Source organism: Vigna angularis, chromosome 8 (genome assembly GCF_016808095.1).
Source record: "Vigna angularis cultivar LongXiaoDou No.4 chromosome 8, ASM1680809v1, whole genome shotgun sequence".
Taxonomy (NCBI): domain Eukaryota; kingdom Viridiplantae; phylum Streptophyta; class Magnoliopsida; order Fabales; family Fabaceae; genus Vigna; species Vigna angularis.
The window spans coordinates 23,070,175-23,086,858 of record NC_068977.1 but is presented as its reverse complement, the minus strand read 5'-3'; the positions used below and the strand labels follow the sequence as shown (position 1 = coordinate 23,086,858).

At 32.1% G+C, this 16,684-nt stretch overlaps 1 protein-coding gene across 2 annotated transcripts; it reads left to right on the top strand.

The window, feature by feature from the left end:
- Positions 1 to 5,334: 5,334 nt before the first annotated feature.
- LOC108345615 (PH, RCC1 and FYVE domains-containing protein 1) lies at positions 5,335 to 14,467 on the top strand. Of its 2 annotated transcripts, XM_017584240.2 has the most exons (9): positions 5,335 to 5,856; positions 7,990 to 8,076; positions 9,070 to 9,159; positions 9,292 to 9,378; positions 9,479 to 9,598; positions 10,343 to 12,436; positions 12,651 to 12,797; positions 13,181 to 13,710; positions 13,952 to 14,467. In XM_017584240.2, the coding sequence occupies exons 1-9, from the start codon at positions 5,809 to 5,811 to the stop codon at positions 14,103 to 14,105; spliced, it is 3,357 nt and encodes a 1,118-aa protein (XP_017439729.1). In that variant the 5' UTR covers positions 5,335 to 5,808; the 3' UTR covers positions 14,106 to 14,467. The 2 variants fall into 2 exon arrangements, with proteins under 2 accessions (XP_017439729.1, XP_052722791.1); XM_052866831.1 differs by lacking the exon at positions 7,990 to 8,076 and having other exon boundaries at positions 5,341 to 5,856.
- The last annotated feature ends 2,217 nt before the right edge of the window (positions 14,468 to 16,684 follow it).

Genomic DNA, 16,684 nt, shown 5'->3' with positions numbered 1-16,684 from the left:
ATATGTTCCAATAAGATTTGTTAGGCCTGTTATAACATTTACTATTATACCACTTACCAATTTCTAGTTCCACATATGAGATGCTAATGTCACGTTGTGTCAGAAGTGTGTTGTAAGTATTACATTCAATATAAATAAAGTCAATTTATAATATATATATATATATATATATATATATATATATATATATATATATATATATATATATATATATATATATAAAAGTATAGACAAACTTTGTCTTCCAAATCAATTTTATGTAGATAAGTTAAATATGCTATCAAAGTTTATCTTAGCAACGCAAAAAATATGTTAGAAATCTTACCTCAAGTACAAAGTCAAATTATAGTATATAAATAACAACAAACATCTCTTTATAAACTATTTTTATAAAAATAAATTAGGCTTAAAGATAGTTCGTGATGATTTTCATATATTTTAATTCTAATATTTATATTATGGAAGTAATATTTCCAGGCCAATTACAACCACTAATCTAAAACTTTATTTGGCTCTACAACATTTCACTTGAGTGGAATCTCTCACCTCTAAAACTTTAAAAGCCATCCATGACATTATACGTAAATATGGATTTCAATTTTCAAAATAACATGGTAAAAGAAATCAGAAAAAGCCCATGATTTAAACTTGATTTTGTGAAAACTGTACACATAGGCATGTAGGGTGAATGATATGATGTGAACATAAAGACAAGTCTAAGTCACAAAACATGACTATAGGCAAGCATCTCATCTATTACATTCCCAGATCCATTTTGCCCCACCATCATGTATTTAATCAGAATGCATTCAACAAGGACTAAGCTTTTCTTCATCCAAGCTATATTGTTGTGACAACGACAAGGGTCGCCAACAAATAAGACAATAGGCAAAGGCATGCAACTATTCGTGCCTTTAAAGTGCACTAGAAAACAAAAGTAGTGTTCATGTTAGGAATGTTGCAATCACGCCAAGTTTGGCCCATCAAAACAAAGTTCAGTGTCTCTCCTTTTTCCTCTCTAAGAAAAGGGTGGCCAAAGACCAAAGTACATGCTTACTTGGAAGCCACTTTTGTTTAGGGTACGTGTAATGCATGTATGGTGAACATTGCGCCTACAAAGTTACTTTGTTTAAGAGGACTACCTAGTTATGTCTAATAAGTTGTACTATAATGAGTTGTACTAAATCTACAATTAGGTTTTGGTTTTGTTAGTGTGTGTAAATTTGGCTCAGCATATCTGTGGTCACATGCATTGTGTAATAATTCAGAACAGAAAAAGCAAAAAGGAAAAGCTATAAAAGTAACTGACGAGATTGTGTGTCTTAATTAATTAGCATTGGTTTACCAACACTGCTCAAAATATGATTCTAAACATGATATACTAAACTAAGTACAGAAGAACGATCTTTGTTTCACAACAAATGCATTGAAATAATCAATAAATTAAAGTCTAAAAAGGTCATAACTATCGAATGCATGTTACATTGGTTGAATTTCTGAGGATTTGTATGTTTTTATTTTTTTATGTTTTTTTTTCTATGCTCAAAATCTTTAAAATGGGAACTGATGTAAGTCTGAAATTTGCAGGTTGAGAGATTGGGGAGTTGTTGGTTTGTGTGATTTTATTAAATGTAGTGGGGACCTTCAATTGGGGTCACAATTTTGGCATCTTGTTCGTAAATATTTTAAGTTTGGATCATCTTCTCTCTACCTCTTTTTCTTTTATCTTTCTTTTCCATCATTGTAAGCTTTGGTATTCTTGGATCTTGATCTTACTCACTTTTTTACCCAATAAAACTCATACCAAATCAACATAATTGCCTTTCAAGGAGATCATGTTCCCAATTGTTGTAATTGTGTAATTATTGCTTGCATTTTTTAACCACAATTAACCTATTATACACCATTTATAATAGTATTTTTTTTTGTAATATTATGTATTGTTTGAGCTTTTATCATCACAAAAAATGATATTATATTTTTTAATTATTAAAATAATTGTTCTAATATCGGTTGAATCCGCTTTCGACCATTAAATTTTATCAGATGGCGTATTCTTTAAGTGCGTGTTAAAAGTTATACACTCCTCGATTTTTAAAACTATATGGCATTTTTGTGATTATGTCATATGGTTTTGCTTTCTTGGTTGAAAATACCATTATATACTTTTCATTTTACATCGGTTAAAAAAATATATTTATTATGAGTATACCTATGCAATGTTTTATATTCAAAATTTTACTTGTAATAGTTTTATATATAGTAATTATTTTTCTTAATATATTTGTTTTGCCTTGTAATAATTTTTTTTTATGTAGGGGTGTATTTTTATATGTGTGTAAATTTTGTTTAATCTTCTATTTAAGATAAATTATATAGTGATGAAGTTACATTATAAAACATAACAAAACAATCACTAATATAGTTTAGGGGTAATTACCAAAATAAATTAATTTATAAATCTCAATCTTTTGAACCATTTACCAAATAAATATGGTCCTTCTACCTCTAGATCATAACCATGTAATTAAGAGATAAAAGAAGAAGATGAATGTGCTTTTAATCATAGACCGTGCTTAAAAGAAGAATATATGGTAACTTCCTAATTAACTTGATTATTGGATGATTTTTTTTAAGTTATTGTAAAAGAAAAAAAATATAAAAAGTGAATTCATAAGTTTATACACAAATTCTATATGTTAAGTTGTGATGCTTAACATGCGAATTTTTGTTAAAAAAATGTTTTACACAAATTTTAAAAATAAGAATATATGAGAAAATTTTTACAAATTAATTTGTATAATAATTATTTTTAATTTATAAAGAAAATAATTTCCCTTTTTTTCTTAATAAAACATTATGGAGAAGATGTTTCACAGTTATTCTTAATATTTGTTAAAGAAAAAATAAACGAAGAAAAATATGTTTCTCCATTTCTTCAAACTAGGAAGAAAGAAAAATATTTTATTTGTGGTCCATAGGCGAGTCAGATAAATACGGTGTTATCCACACTTTTAACTAAAATTCATTAAAATTAAATTTTATAATTTTCAATTTATATTTAGTTTAATTTCAATATTATCTCAAATAGAAAAATTGCATAGCTAGGATGGTTAGCTCGGGATAGTGGAATTAATTAAATTTGGTGTCCAGTGGTATTTTTTATTTTTCAAATACTTAAAGGTAATTTTGTCATCTAACTTGAATTTTACTCAATATTTTTACAAAATCATTCCTCACTTAAATATATATTTTATGAAACTTACATTTTGTTTCTAAATTACATAGACACGGTTTACTTATATACATCTAAATAAGGGTAATTAAAACAGGACTTCCAAATAATTACCAAACAATTCACAAAATTAAATTTTATTAAAATTTCATTATTCTAACTTAAAAAAATATTTCTACATGTTTCGATATTTTTTATTAATTTATTTGTAATTTGTAATCTAGAAAATAATTAGAAACAAATCTAAAAAATATTTGTTATTCCAGGAATAATGTGTCTCTTTTGGAATTTACAATCCAAACTCCCATAAATAGATCAAAGATAATAAAGAAAAGATGGGAAACAAAATAATTAGTACCTTACATTACCAAGACGAGGAATGAACTCAAGCTTTCATCAAATGAAGGATAAACTTTATGATCTTTTGTAGATATATTCAAGGAGTTATCTTTATATGTCTAAAAGTAGTTATTATCAATCAATATTACCTATTATATTATCTATTATCTATTTAATATTGTTAGTATGTATGTCAGAAGAAAAATGTGTATCAGAAAAGAAGTAGTATTAAATGAAAACACTAATAGATGGATTAATACAAAGAAATGAAGGACAGAAAAATAAATTCTTAATTTCATGTTATAAAAGAGCTTACAAATTGATAAAATTCTCTATTTAATGATTATATAAATTAATAATAAGATGTATGTTAGGATAAGAGACTTAATTGTATTTTTATTAGAAATTGTATTTGATTATTATATTAGCTTATTTAAAAGTTAACATATGAGATTTTTCTTTATTTTTTTCCTTTTCAATTTTTTCAGCTGTCTTTCACGTTCGCCATCAAATTTTCTATGGTGGTTATATTCTTCATGGAATGTTCTTCATCGAGGTCTTCCACTACTCTTATCAACCCAACTTCCTTAGTACTAACACATTTTCATTTTAACAACTATTATTCCTACCAACTATATTATGTTATTCATATTATCATGACCAAAATAATATATATATATATATATATATATATATATTTTAAAATAAGCAACACACAAAATCTTATAAGACATTCACAACACTCAACATATGTAAACGCTACTCAATGATTGAAAGGTTGAAGAAGAGAAAAAATGAAAAGAAAATTGGAAAAGTTGAAATAGGGAAAAAATTAATTTATAAATTAGTTATCGGATTGATGTGTTTTGATAAATTATCTTGAATGTATATTATTTTAGAAAATAGTTTTAAATATGAATTATTATGAAAACCTTTTATCGTAATAAGTTCATATATTAGAATTTCTCTTTTCCAAAACAAAATAATAAAAGTGGGAAGTTTTATTTTGTCATTTTCTCATTTATTACAACCTTAGCCAAACATCAACACAAAGTTACCTGCTCTGTCCCTTCGGATTACGAAAGCATCTTCATCATTCCTACGTGTCTCCTTCCCAAACATGAAAACCCCTTTGCAAATTCAAAATTAGGTCACTTTTTATTAATAATTTTAAAAGAAAAAGTCAAGATTTGTGTGTTAGAAAATGTCATCGAATTTTTTTTTCCAGCTACAATTTTTCATGTATTTTTTTTGCATAAATAAATAAATAAAATTATTATTTTATCTGAAAAGTCCCCGTCACAAAAGTAAGCATGATTTCATCAAAAAGAAAAATAGATAAAAAAGGCCCAGTACTTGCCACAAGGAATAATTTTTTATGTTTGCGTATTACGTCAAAATTTTAATTATCCCTTTTCATAAAAATATAAATAAGTATGATTTTATTAAAATTTATAAATACATATTTTAAACCTATAAACACAAAACTCAATATAAGTATATATTTGACATATTTATCTTCAGTGAAATTATTGTTTTATTTACTTTTAAAATTTGTAGAGTGAATACTTAAAAAATAAAAAATAAACTGACATAAAAAGTATTAAAAGGAAATTAACATGTTAAAATGTTTTGCTTTATGTTAAAATTTTTGAACAGGCTGCAGATTCACAAAAAGAAAATTGAAATAAAAAACTATTCTGAATTATTTATTTTATTATTTTAATAATTATTTCCGTCTTTCTTAATCTTTGACTAGGTGTACTTTTACATCCTCCGATTCTCTCTCTCTCTCTTCACCTTTCACTGTTTTTTCTTTTTTTTTCTCTCCCTCTCCTCTGTCTCCCCGCCGGAGCCAACTTTGGTCGCCGGAATTACCCTTCGGAAACTGCTCCGAGGCGAACCACCGTGATCCCTTTAAGAAATCTATTCAACCGGCTCGAAAGGCCGGTTTTCTTTTCCCGGTTCAGGCAGCTAGGTTTGGTCTTTGACTTGGAACCGTGAGTGGAGTTTCGGGGATTTTGAGTTCTGCGGAAAAGAGAGGATCCAGGAAGGTTCTAGAGCGAGAATAAGAAGTGGGTTTGGAGTTTTTTTCTAGAGAGAGAGAGATTTTGGTTTTATGTGAAGGGTGAATGGTTGTGAAGCGAAGAAGAGGTTGGAGTTTTCTATGATGACCGGAGCTCTTTCCAGTGATCGGAGAGGGTGGTGGCGCGTCGGTGAATCTCTCACATGGAATGGCAGATCTTGCTAGCTACGGGAATGCCAACCGTGACATTGAACAAGTAGGTTCTTTCTTTCTCTCTCTCTTTATGCATACGGAAGGTTGTGAGTTTGGTGTGAAAGTTACAATTATTTTTCTCTAATTTTGATTGTTTGTTTCAGTTTTTGTTCAAATGTTGGAAAGGGTTTAATTTTTTTTTCCTTCTAAATTTCTTTTGGATGTCTTACGACCATAGTTGATATTGTACAGCTGTTACTAAGGCGGTTCTATAATAGTTTTTATGCAGTTTCACCATTGGAGTAACTGATGTGACTGTTCTTAAGCAACTATTCTTTAAAGTTTTTATGAATTCTGAAACCGCTCTGAAACTTATTTTAAGTTCTTAAGAGCTACACCCTTGGATGAAATTATAAAACTTGTGGATGTTTGTAAATCTTAAATGACATTGTAGAGTTCACCAAATTCGACTTAAGAAGCTCACCTCCTTTGGAGACGCTTGAGGTAATGAATTATGATTGTGTGCGTTTGCGTTTGTTTTCTTTGTTTGGGGGTGACAAGTTAGCTACACTTGTGAGTTGTAGATTTTTTTGAAAATTTCATGTTGCGGATGAGAATTGTTATCTCCGACCCTTTTAGATTTTCTTTTATTAAATGGATGAATGCTTCATGGAAGGGGGGGTATGGAAAATGATGAGATACTGACATGCATGTTTGTGTATCAATGGAGGGTAACTTGCCTTAGTTATAAGTGAGAAAATGTCTTTGAAGAGCATGTTTAGTTTTAAGGTATTGATAGTGCAGCATTTTATAGCTGACTGGAATTGTTTCAAATAGGAAGTTGAAGATTGCGAGAATGCTATATATTTTTAGAACCTTCAAGGGTTGATTGCACTCATTGACTATACATTTTCTGATTTAGTTTTAAATGGAAGCTGATTGAATTTATATTTATCTAGGAGATTGAAGCAGCAACTGATGTATTTTTAGTTGTTTGAACACAGTACTACATCTCTAACTTGTAGTTCAGGTCAAAATATTAAGAAGGAAGAGAGATAGGCTACTCATAGAAATTGAATCAATTTTAGTTAACTCAGTTATAACTTGCTAGTTTTATTACTATGTTGGGATATTCTTCCAATACTGATACTTTTATGACTGTGTTGGACATTGAGCATTATGTGTCGATTTAAAAGTATATCTTTCATGAGCTTGGACACTTGAGTCGATTCTTCCATATGGCTAGACAGTTAAAGGACACTTCTATTATAAAAAAGAATATGTGAACTACATGCCCTTCACCTTGGGATGCTTGTATTATATTCTCCCCTCCTCTTAATATACACTATATGCTTCCCACCCTTGAAAGATAAATATGTTACATTTCAATTCATTTGAATGCAAATTTCCTCTATCATGAAGATTCTCAACATGATTAATAGTTAATTTTGAATATCTGTTATCAATTTTTGTGGATTTAGAATATTAAATAAATATTTAGATTAAAATTTAAAGCCAACAATAAATGAATAAATGTATTTGAAACTTGGTTCTATCCTTTAAAATACTAAAATCCATAATAGGATGCTCCAAATTTCGTAATGGTAACAAAAACTATAAAAGATGACAAAACGTTATTGAAAAGCACATTCATAATTATTTTCCACACTTCAGAAGTTTGTTTATATTGAGAAGGGTCAAAATGCTACTCATATTCATCTTATAAGGGAAGATAGTGCATATTTTAAAAGAAGAGAGGAGGGCAGTGTAACTTAGACATCACTCGAGGAAAAGAAGAGTAATTTTCTCTGCAAAAGAAAAAAAATATCCATTTCTTGAACATTGGCAAAAAATCATTTTAAAAGGCTAAAAAACTATTGTCTGATTTGGTTTCTTCTAATTAAAATCAAGTTTGCCCCACAAAGCATATTTCACTAACAACGAGTAAATACTTATCCCACTTGATGAAGTTGCTACATGGAAAACACAACTCCATTGGGTTCAATTAAAAACCAAATTCATTATTCATTGTGTGATCCCTCGTAACATTTCATTTAATGTCTTTGGGTTCCCTCTACCCCTTTTCATAGGGCTGAAAACCTCTTTTAATATGTTGCTTATGTTCAATTTCATTTGATTATGTATTCAGCTCATTTGATCCTTATTGGTGTTTATGTTGTTACTTTTAATTCTGCAGGCATTGATTGCTTTGAAAAAGGGTGCTCAACTTCTTAAATATGGTCGCAAAGGAAAGCCCAAGTTTTGTCCATTTAGACTTTCCAGTGTAGGTTAAATGAAAGGCTTTTCTGGAGTGTTTGTGGATTCTCTCCTTCACGTCTTTCTAACTGCGTAGTTGGACAAATCTTAATTGATTATGTGGTCATGACATGTAGCTGCTATTACATGGTTTTTGATGCTAAAACAATACAAGCAATATAGTTTGAAAAGTCTGTTAATTTGTGTTTTCCTAGTTTACTCACCCTGCATAGGATTGTCAAAATGGGTTGGGCCTATCCCAGCATATTTTTTTGGTGGGCCGGGTTGTTATTTGCGACCCACCAACCTGCCTAACCTGTCCCGTTTAGGCCCATATTAAAACAGGTTGGGTGGATTAACCTACCTAACTTTTTATTTTAATTAATTCTATTAATTCATATATTCCTATTTTATTTGTGAGTATATATTATCTTTTTAGGTTAGTAATTTTAGTTTTAATTTGAATTTACTATTTAATTTGTATAAAATATGTCTATTTTACTTTTATTGCATGAAAAAAAAAGGGTTGACCCACCGACCACCCCCAAGGGTATTGGGTTTTTGCAGGTCAACCTGCCAACCCGTTCAAATATGGGTTGACACACAAAACCCATATAACAAATAGCCCTCTGGGCTGGGTTGACCGGTCTTATATGGGTTAGAGATGGGTCAGGGAGAGCCAACACAAATTGCTACCCCTAGCCCTACATTTGGTGAGGTCCTATTGTGTTCTTTAATGGTATTGGATTTTGACGTACTAGAGTGTGCTCTGTGATTTCATTTCACAGTTGGGAGTTCCCCTTAAATTGTAATACTAACTTGCACGTGATAAAAATATTGTATAGCCCGCTTCTAAACCTTTTATATCTATTATCGGTAACTTGTTAATGCATAGGAAATAGACGAGTACACCTTGATGTATTTTACTTTTACATATGCATATATTGTAGTAGCCTTGACTTGGCTTTTTATATTGTCAAGTTATTTCTGTGTATACAAATTAAATATCTGTAAACTGTAGGACGAATCATCTTTAATCTGGATTACAAGTGGCGAAGAAAGAAATTTGAAGTTATCTTCAGTCTCTAGAATTATTCCTGGACAAAGAACTGTGAGTTTTCTCCCTTATTTATAATTTCATACAATACCATGGCTATCTCTGTTGCTGGCAAAGTGATTTAAAATTTTCTTTCACGAACTTCTCTTATTTGTTCTGTATTTTCTTTCCTGAATCATTTGGCAGGCTGTTTTCCAACGCTACTTGCGTCCTGAGAAGGACTATTTGTCCTTTTCACTTATTTATGGTAACGGAAAGCGGTCACTTGATTTGGTTAGTGACAAATTATGTTATTTGATGCATCACTTAATCATTATTTGGTTTCGTTTTCTGTACTTTTTATTATTATATTAATTTGTGTATGGCTTTCCAGATTTGTAAAGATAAAGCTGAGGCAGAAGTGTGGATTGCTGGCCTCAAAGGACTGATATCTTCTGGTCAAGGTGGCCGGTCTAAAATTGATGGATGGAGTGACGGGGGTCTCATTCTTGATGTAAATATGCAAGCATGTGGATTTTGTAGTTAAAACGAATTTTGGGCATGTTATGTTTGTACTATATCTGTAGATTTAGTTGTTGGTTAATAATTGTGTTTTGCATAATTTTCCATAGGCAGCATTTGGGAAATGTGCTAGAATGGAATGGGACGACATATGGGGTGTTGTTCTATGTTTGGTGCATTTTAAAAGTGGAACACTGTTAGACATGAGGCCTAGAAATGGTACATTTTGGTTTTAGTAAACATTGTGGAACCAAGTAGAACAGAACAAAACCGAATCATTTCATATTGCTCTCTCTTTTTCTCAATTCTTTTGTCACCACACCAAAATGCTACTATAGGTTTACATTTTCAACTAATCAAAATGGATATAACTTATTTGCTCCATTACAAGAGTGATTATTTGTTATTTGCTCCATCAAAATGGAATGCCTTTGTTTTCTTTTTTCGCATAGCAACTTATTATGAATGACTATATGCTATTGGTTGTTTATTTATTTATTTGAAAGAGATAGCGAATCACTCTCGCTCTTCTTCAATTGTTATTTGGGGTAACTGATTATGCTGATTAAAATCTACTCTACTTTTTGTGTGATGTGTGTTTTTGCGAAAAGATGAACTAATTGTACAAAAGTTTTCCTAATTCCTGTACCTCTGCTGTTGTCATTATTATGCTTCCATAGCTTCTGATGAAATCATGGATAAATTGCTTATTATTCTCCGGCTTGAATAATATCAGGATAACAGAGACTTAAAATCAAAAAGTCCAAGTGAAAGTTCTGCTAGCACTTCACGAGGCATCAGTTCTCCTGACATTTCTGTGAGTCTTCCAAATACTTCACCGAAGTCTTTTCAACCTGACAATATAATCTCTGAGAGGTCACATGCGCCACCAGACCCAACAAACATGCAAGTGAAAGGATCTGGTTCAGATGCTTTTCGTGTCAGTGTTTCAAGTGCCCCTAGTACTTCGAGTCATGGATCTGCACCAGATGACTATGATGCCCTGGGGGATGTATACATATGGGGCGAGGTTATCTGTGATCATGTTAAAATTGGTGCTGATAAAAATGTCAATTATTTCAGCCCAAGGGCAGATGTACTTCTCCCTAGACCACTGGAAGCCAATGTAGTTTTAGATGTGCATCATATAGCATGTGGTGTTAGACATGCTTCTCTAGTCACTAGGCAAGGTGAAGTTTTTACATGGGGCGAAGAATCAGGAGGACGCCTTGGCCATGGTGTTGGGAAGAATTTGGTTCAACCTCGTCTAGTTGAAGCGTTGACTTCTACAACTATTGATTTTGTTGCCTGTGGAGAGTTCCATTCATGTGCTGTTACAATGGCTGGGGAACTATACACATGGGGTGATGGTACACATAATGCAGGGCTTCTTGGTCATGGAAGTGATGTCAGCCATTGGATACCAAAGAGAATTGCCAATTCATTAGAGGGACTTCAAATTGCATTTGTTGCTTGTGGTCCATGGCACACAGCGCTGATAACTTCAACAGGGCAGCTGTTTACATTTGGGGATGGAACATTTGGTGTCCTGGGCCATGGAAATAAGGAAAATGTTTCATATCCTAAAGAAGTGGAATCCTTGTCTGGACTGAGGACAATAGCTGTAGCATGTGGGGTGTGGCATACTGCAGCTGTTGTAGAAGTTATGGCAACACACTCCAGTACAAGTGTATCATCAGGTAAATTGTTTACTTGGGGTGATGGAGACAAAAATCGCCTTGGACATGGGGACAAGGAGGCACGTCTTAAACCAACTTGTGTGCCGGCGCTTATTGATTACAATTTTCATAAAATTGCTTGTGGACACAGTTTGACAGCAGGCCTGACAACATCTGGACGTGTTTTTACTATGGGAAGTACTGTTTATGGTCAACTTGGGAATCCCCAGTCTGATGGGAAGCTTCCATGCTTGGTTGGAGACAAGATTGCTGGGGAATGTGTTGAAGAAATTGCTTGTGGTGCGTATCATGTTGCTGTATTAACATCCAAAAATGAAGTTTATACTTGGGGGAAAGGTGCAAATGGGAGATTGGGTCATGGAGATATCGAAGATCGAAAAACACCAGCTTTGATTGAAGCACTGAAGGATAGACATGTGAAATATATAGCTTGTGGTTCAAACTACTCTGCTGCCATATGCCTTCATAAGTGGGTATCTGGTGCCGAGCAGTCTCAGTGCTCTACTTGTAGGCAGGCGTTTGGCTTTACAAGAAAGAGGCATAACTGTTATAACTGTGGATTGGTCCACTGCCATTCGTGCAGTTCAAGGAAAGCATTAAGAGCAGCATTGGCTCCTAATCCCGGCAAGCCATATCGTGTGTGTGATTCTTGCTATGTAAAATTGAACAAGGTTGCTGAAGCTAGCAATAGTAATAGAAGGAATGCCTTGCCTCGTTTGTCAGGTGAAAACAAGGATAGACTAGACAAATCTGATCTGAGATTATCCAAGGCAATAATTCCTTCTAATGTGGATTTGATAAAGCAACTAGATAATAAGGCAGCCAAGCAAGGAAAGAAAAATGATACATTCTCTCTGGTACGCACCTCACAACCACCTTCTCTGCTACAGCTGAAAGATGTTGTCATGTCCACTGCTCTTGATCTGAGACGAACAGTCCCAAGACCGGTGGTTGCACCATCAGGAGTAAGTTCCAGATCTGTGTCACCTTTTTCGAGAAGAACAAGCCCCCCTCGCTCAGCTACTCCAATTCCAACAACTTCAGGACTTTCCTTCTCGAAAAGTATTTCTGATAGTTTGAAGAAGACAAATGATCTTTTAAATCAAGAAGTGCAGAAGTTACATGCTCAGGTGCATTCTTGCTTTCTTTCTCTCATGTAAATGAAGTAGTAGAGCTTTCCTTCTTTGACACGGTGCAGTTATCCTACAGATTTTGAGCCCTACCAAAACACAGTCACTGTCACTTTGCTTAAATTGCTAGAAAGTTAATGTCACGTATATATAAATATATGCTGTTTCTTTCACTTCTTGTGGTATCAAAACAAGTCTAATTAGAGATCCTTAGGTTGAGGGCCTGAGACAGAGATGTGAACTGCAAGAATTAGAACTTCAAAGGTCAGCAAAAAAGACTGAAGAAGCTATGTTACTGGCTGCTGAGGAATCTGCAAAATGTAAAGCTGCAAAAGAAGTTATAAAGTCACTCACAGCACAGGTATTTTTTTGTTAATTTACTTCTCTTGGAGCCAGATGTCTTTTACTCTGGTTTATTTTCATGTGTTGCTATATTATTTGTAACCTGATGCCAACTTTCCTGCATTGACAAAATGAACATCATGATTAAACCATCTATCAAGTTGAAGTTTATGTTTATAAATTTTCTTAACTGTAGCAATAAGAGTTAAGAATTATCTTTCATTTCCAGTTTTTATTTTTTGCTTTTAGTTTAACTGTATATTAAAAATTGCATTGCTTTATCTGTTGGGACATATACACACAGGTTTGAGTCTCAATGCATTTATTTTTTCAAAATTATTTTACATCTTATCATACTGTTTATTTTACGCTTATACTGATTGCCCATCAACATTCTTTTAGCTCAAAGATCTAGCTGAGAAGCTTCCTCCTGGAGTTTATGATACTGAGAACATAAGACCAGCTTACCTACCAAATGGTCTTGAGCCAAATGGCATCCACTATCCAGATTCAAATGGGGAGCAGCAGCACTCCAGAGCAGAGTCAATCAGTGGCTCTAGTTTGGCTTCCATGGGACTTGAATCCTCTCTACTGAATAGAACTGCGCGGAATTCACCAGGAACCAATGGAACTAATCTTCACCAGCAAATCCGGAGCCCTGTGATCTCTAATGGGACCAATACTTATCCAGATGTTAAATTGCCAAACGGTGGTGGTGTAATTCATGCAGGAAGCGGTAGCACAGCTGATGATGGTAGGGATTCTGGGAATTTTCACAATGACGAGAGTGGTCTGAAATCAAGGAATGCTGTACCTGCTGCTAATACTAATCAAATTGAAGCAGAATGGATTGAACAATATGAACCTGGTGTCTACATAACACTTGTGGCACTGCGTGATGGAACTAGAGATCTGAAGCGAGTACGCTTCAGGTAAGAAAAAATCTTCCACTTGAACAGGTTATCTGTATCTGGTTTACTTGCATATTTGTCTGTTCAACTGTTGGTGGGCATGTGGAATTTGAAAATATGAACTTTAACTATGTGTTTTCATCTTTACATGGGTTGGTCTAACTTGGTCTCATACATTATTGTTATTGCTTAAAACTGAGATGTTTTTTCTTGTAACCTTTGTTTATATGTATACTCTCTTTGATGGTAAATGTAACTGCAGCCGAAGGAGATTTGGAGAGCACCAAGCAGAAACCTGGTGGTCGGAGAACCGGGACAAGGTATATGAAAGATACAATGTTCGCAGTGCAGACAAACCTGCCGGCCAGGCGGCACGTAGTTCAGAAGGGGCTGGTTCACCTGTTTCCCAAACTTAGGAGTAGGGAGAGGAAAGCCCTCCATTAACATTTTATCACACTGAGCAACACTATAGGGAAGCAAGAAAGCATTTGAGGAATCCTTGTTTGTTGGTGGTTCTTATGTCTATCCCTATTCTCTTCTCAGTCTTCTTTTACCCCTTGCCTCATTCCCTCGTTAAACTAATTGTCTTCCATTTAATCTGGGAAGATGCCCTTTACATGTTGTAGTGTAGTGTATATAAAATCACCAGTTCTGATCATTTTGACCAAGGAACTACCCTTACCCATTTCTCCTTCCATTTTCTTGTTCTCATTTATTTCCATCACACCTTTCTTTGTACCTGGTGACACTTGCAATTTCATTCATTCAATTTTTTCTACATGGTTTGTTGAATACTTGGCTGATCATTCCCACCCTTAAAAAATATAAAGGCTCCTAATTAGGAAAACCCCTTTATCATCCTCAAATTTATGTGTAAATGCAGACATAAGGTCCAATTTTGATCTTACAAATCGTTGCAAGTGTGATGATTTACTTAAATGATAGATCAGGGATGAACATCTGATTTTATGATGCATTATGATTAATAAATATTTCGAAGATAAACATGGATGTTTGAACAGAAATGAATTGATGAACTGTTGATCGCTTTAGTTGGGTCAACTATACTTTAGTAGAAGAATTGATGTTTAGTATTTCATTAAATAGATTTCCAGTACTTGTGGTAGCAGTTTTATAATTTATTTAGACAAATTCGTTTGAAAAGGACAGTAAATGTGAGTACATTTTCCAGTGATCTATAATGGTAGAGTTGTAAAGTATAGAATTACTTTTCTCCCAAAGCAAAAGTGACGAGTGAGAAAGATTAAAAGTGACTCTCAGTTATGAAGAAAGCATTATATAAACATTATTAAAATAGAAGACTGAATAGACCTCGTATGATAATTTTCTTCTCTTTTCTGAGTTCTTCTGTGAGATCTTCTTTTTCTCCTTGTCAGAAAAATAATAGGTGCTTGTAAAGAGACTTCACAGTCAAGTCAGCAGGGAATCTAGATGGATAATAAATTTGTCATGTTTATATTGAATGAGACTTTAACTAGATAAATACTTTCTTCATAGAAATGTACATACGTTCCAAAATAAATAAAAACAAAATATTAAGCATATTCTCTCCTCTCATGTATCAATTCTTATGTAAGAACATTAATCATGGTAATTAGGTTACGACACAAACCACAAAAAAGACAAGCTAGCAATTTTAAATTTTCATAATAAAAATAATAACGAGTTATAAAATAAAATTCATACATCTTATATTCACTTATAACATGCAATCTAAACATATATTAACCAATAGGTAACAAACTTAAGTATCTATTAATCACATTTCAAGATCACTTGTCACCTTACACTTGTGTCTTTTTATGCTAATCACACTAGACATTTGACGACTTATAGAATGCACATATGCTTTAAATTTAAACACCAAATATTTTACATTTATTATATTATTGTCCATTTCATCATCCACTTATGTAATAGGATAATTTTTTATTATTAAAATTTATATTTGTTTCTAAAAATCAAGGTTTGTTAAATAGTGGTGTAAATATTAAAGTAGGAATTAGAGATATATTATTTAGTGTTTTTACATTGAATTGAACTAGAAAATTCAATCCTAATGAAGTATCTATCATATATTTCATTTAATCAATGTAATTGTTTTATTTAAACTAGATTTATTTTATTCAAAAATTAACGTTCTTCATTATTTCAAGTTTTTATCTAAATTAATAAAGAACTATAATTTCACTCAAGCAATATTAGTTTCTTGAAAAAAAAATAATATTTGAATTTATCTACTTTACTATTTGCACGATTTGATAAACTTGTAAATATGACAAACAACAACTTATCATACACAATATATTTTTCATATAACAAAATTCATCTAATAAATTAACAAATCAATAAAAACATATAATTTTATATTTTGTATACAAATATATATATATATATATATATATATATATATATATATATATATATATATATATATATATATATATATATATATATATATATATATAAAACAACCACGTTCTTTTAATTAAATAAACACTTTTTTAAAACCTCCTTATTTGTTTAGGATATCTAGCTTGTGTGAAAATTAAAGTTATCCTCGCTTAATCGAAAATTGATTAATATTAAATTTTTCTCAAGTATTTACACTTCAGAAAATCCCTTGAAATTGAGTCCTCTCGACTGCATTTCAGCTTTAACAATCAAATAAATATTATAAATTAACATATACTAACCATATCTAAATCATAAGACTTTGTATTTCTAAGTTCTAATTTACATTCTAAAACTTCTAACTATTTCTGCCAAACTAAAACTTTTCCCCCCACCACATGAATTTTTAGTGAGAAACACACAAGTTCCCATAACTTCCATAGTTACAAATCACCATCAAAATCTTGTAAGTCTGGCCATCATATATTTTTACATCTTAAAATAGATCAATTTACAAAAATTCACATTAATATAATATTATTACACAAAAAAATTATAATTATGACCAAGTTACATCCAT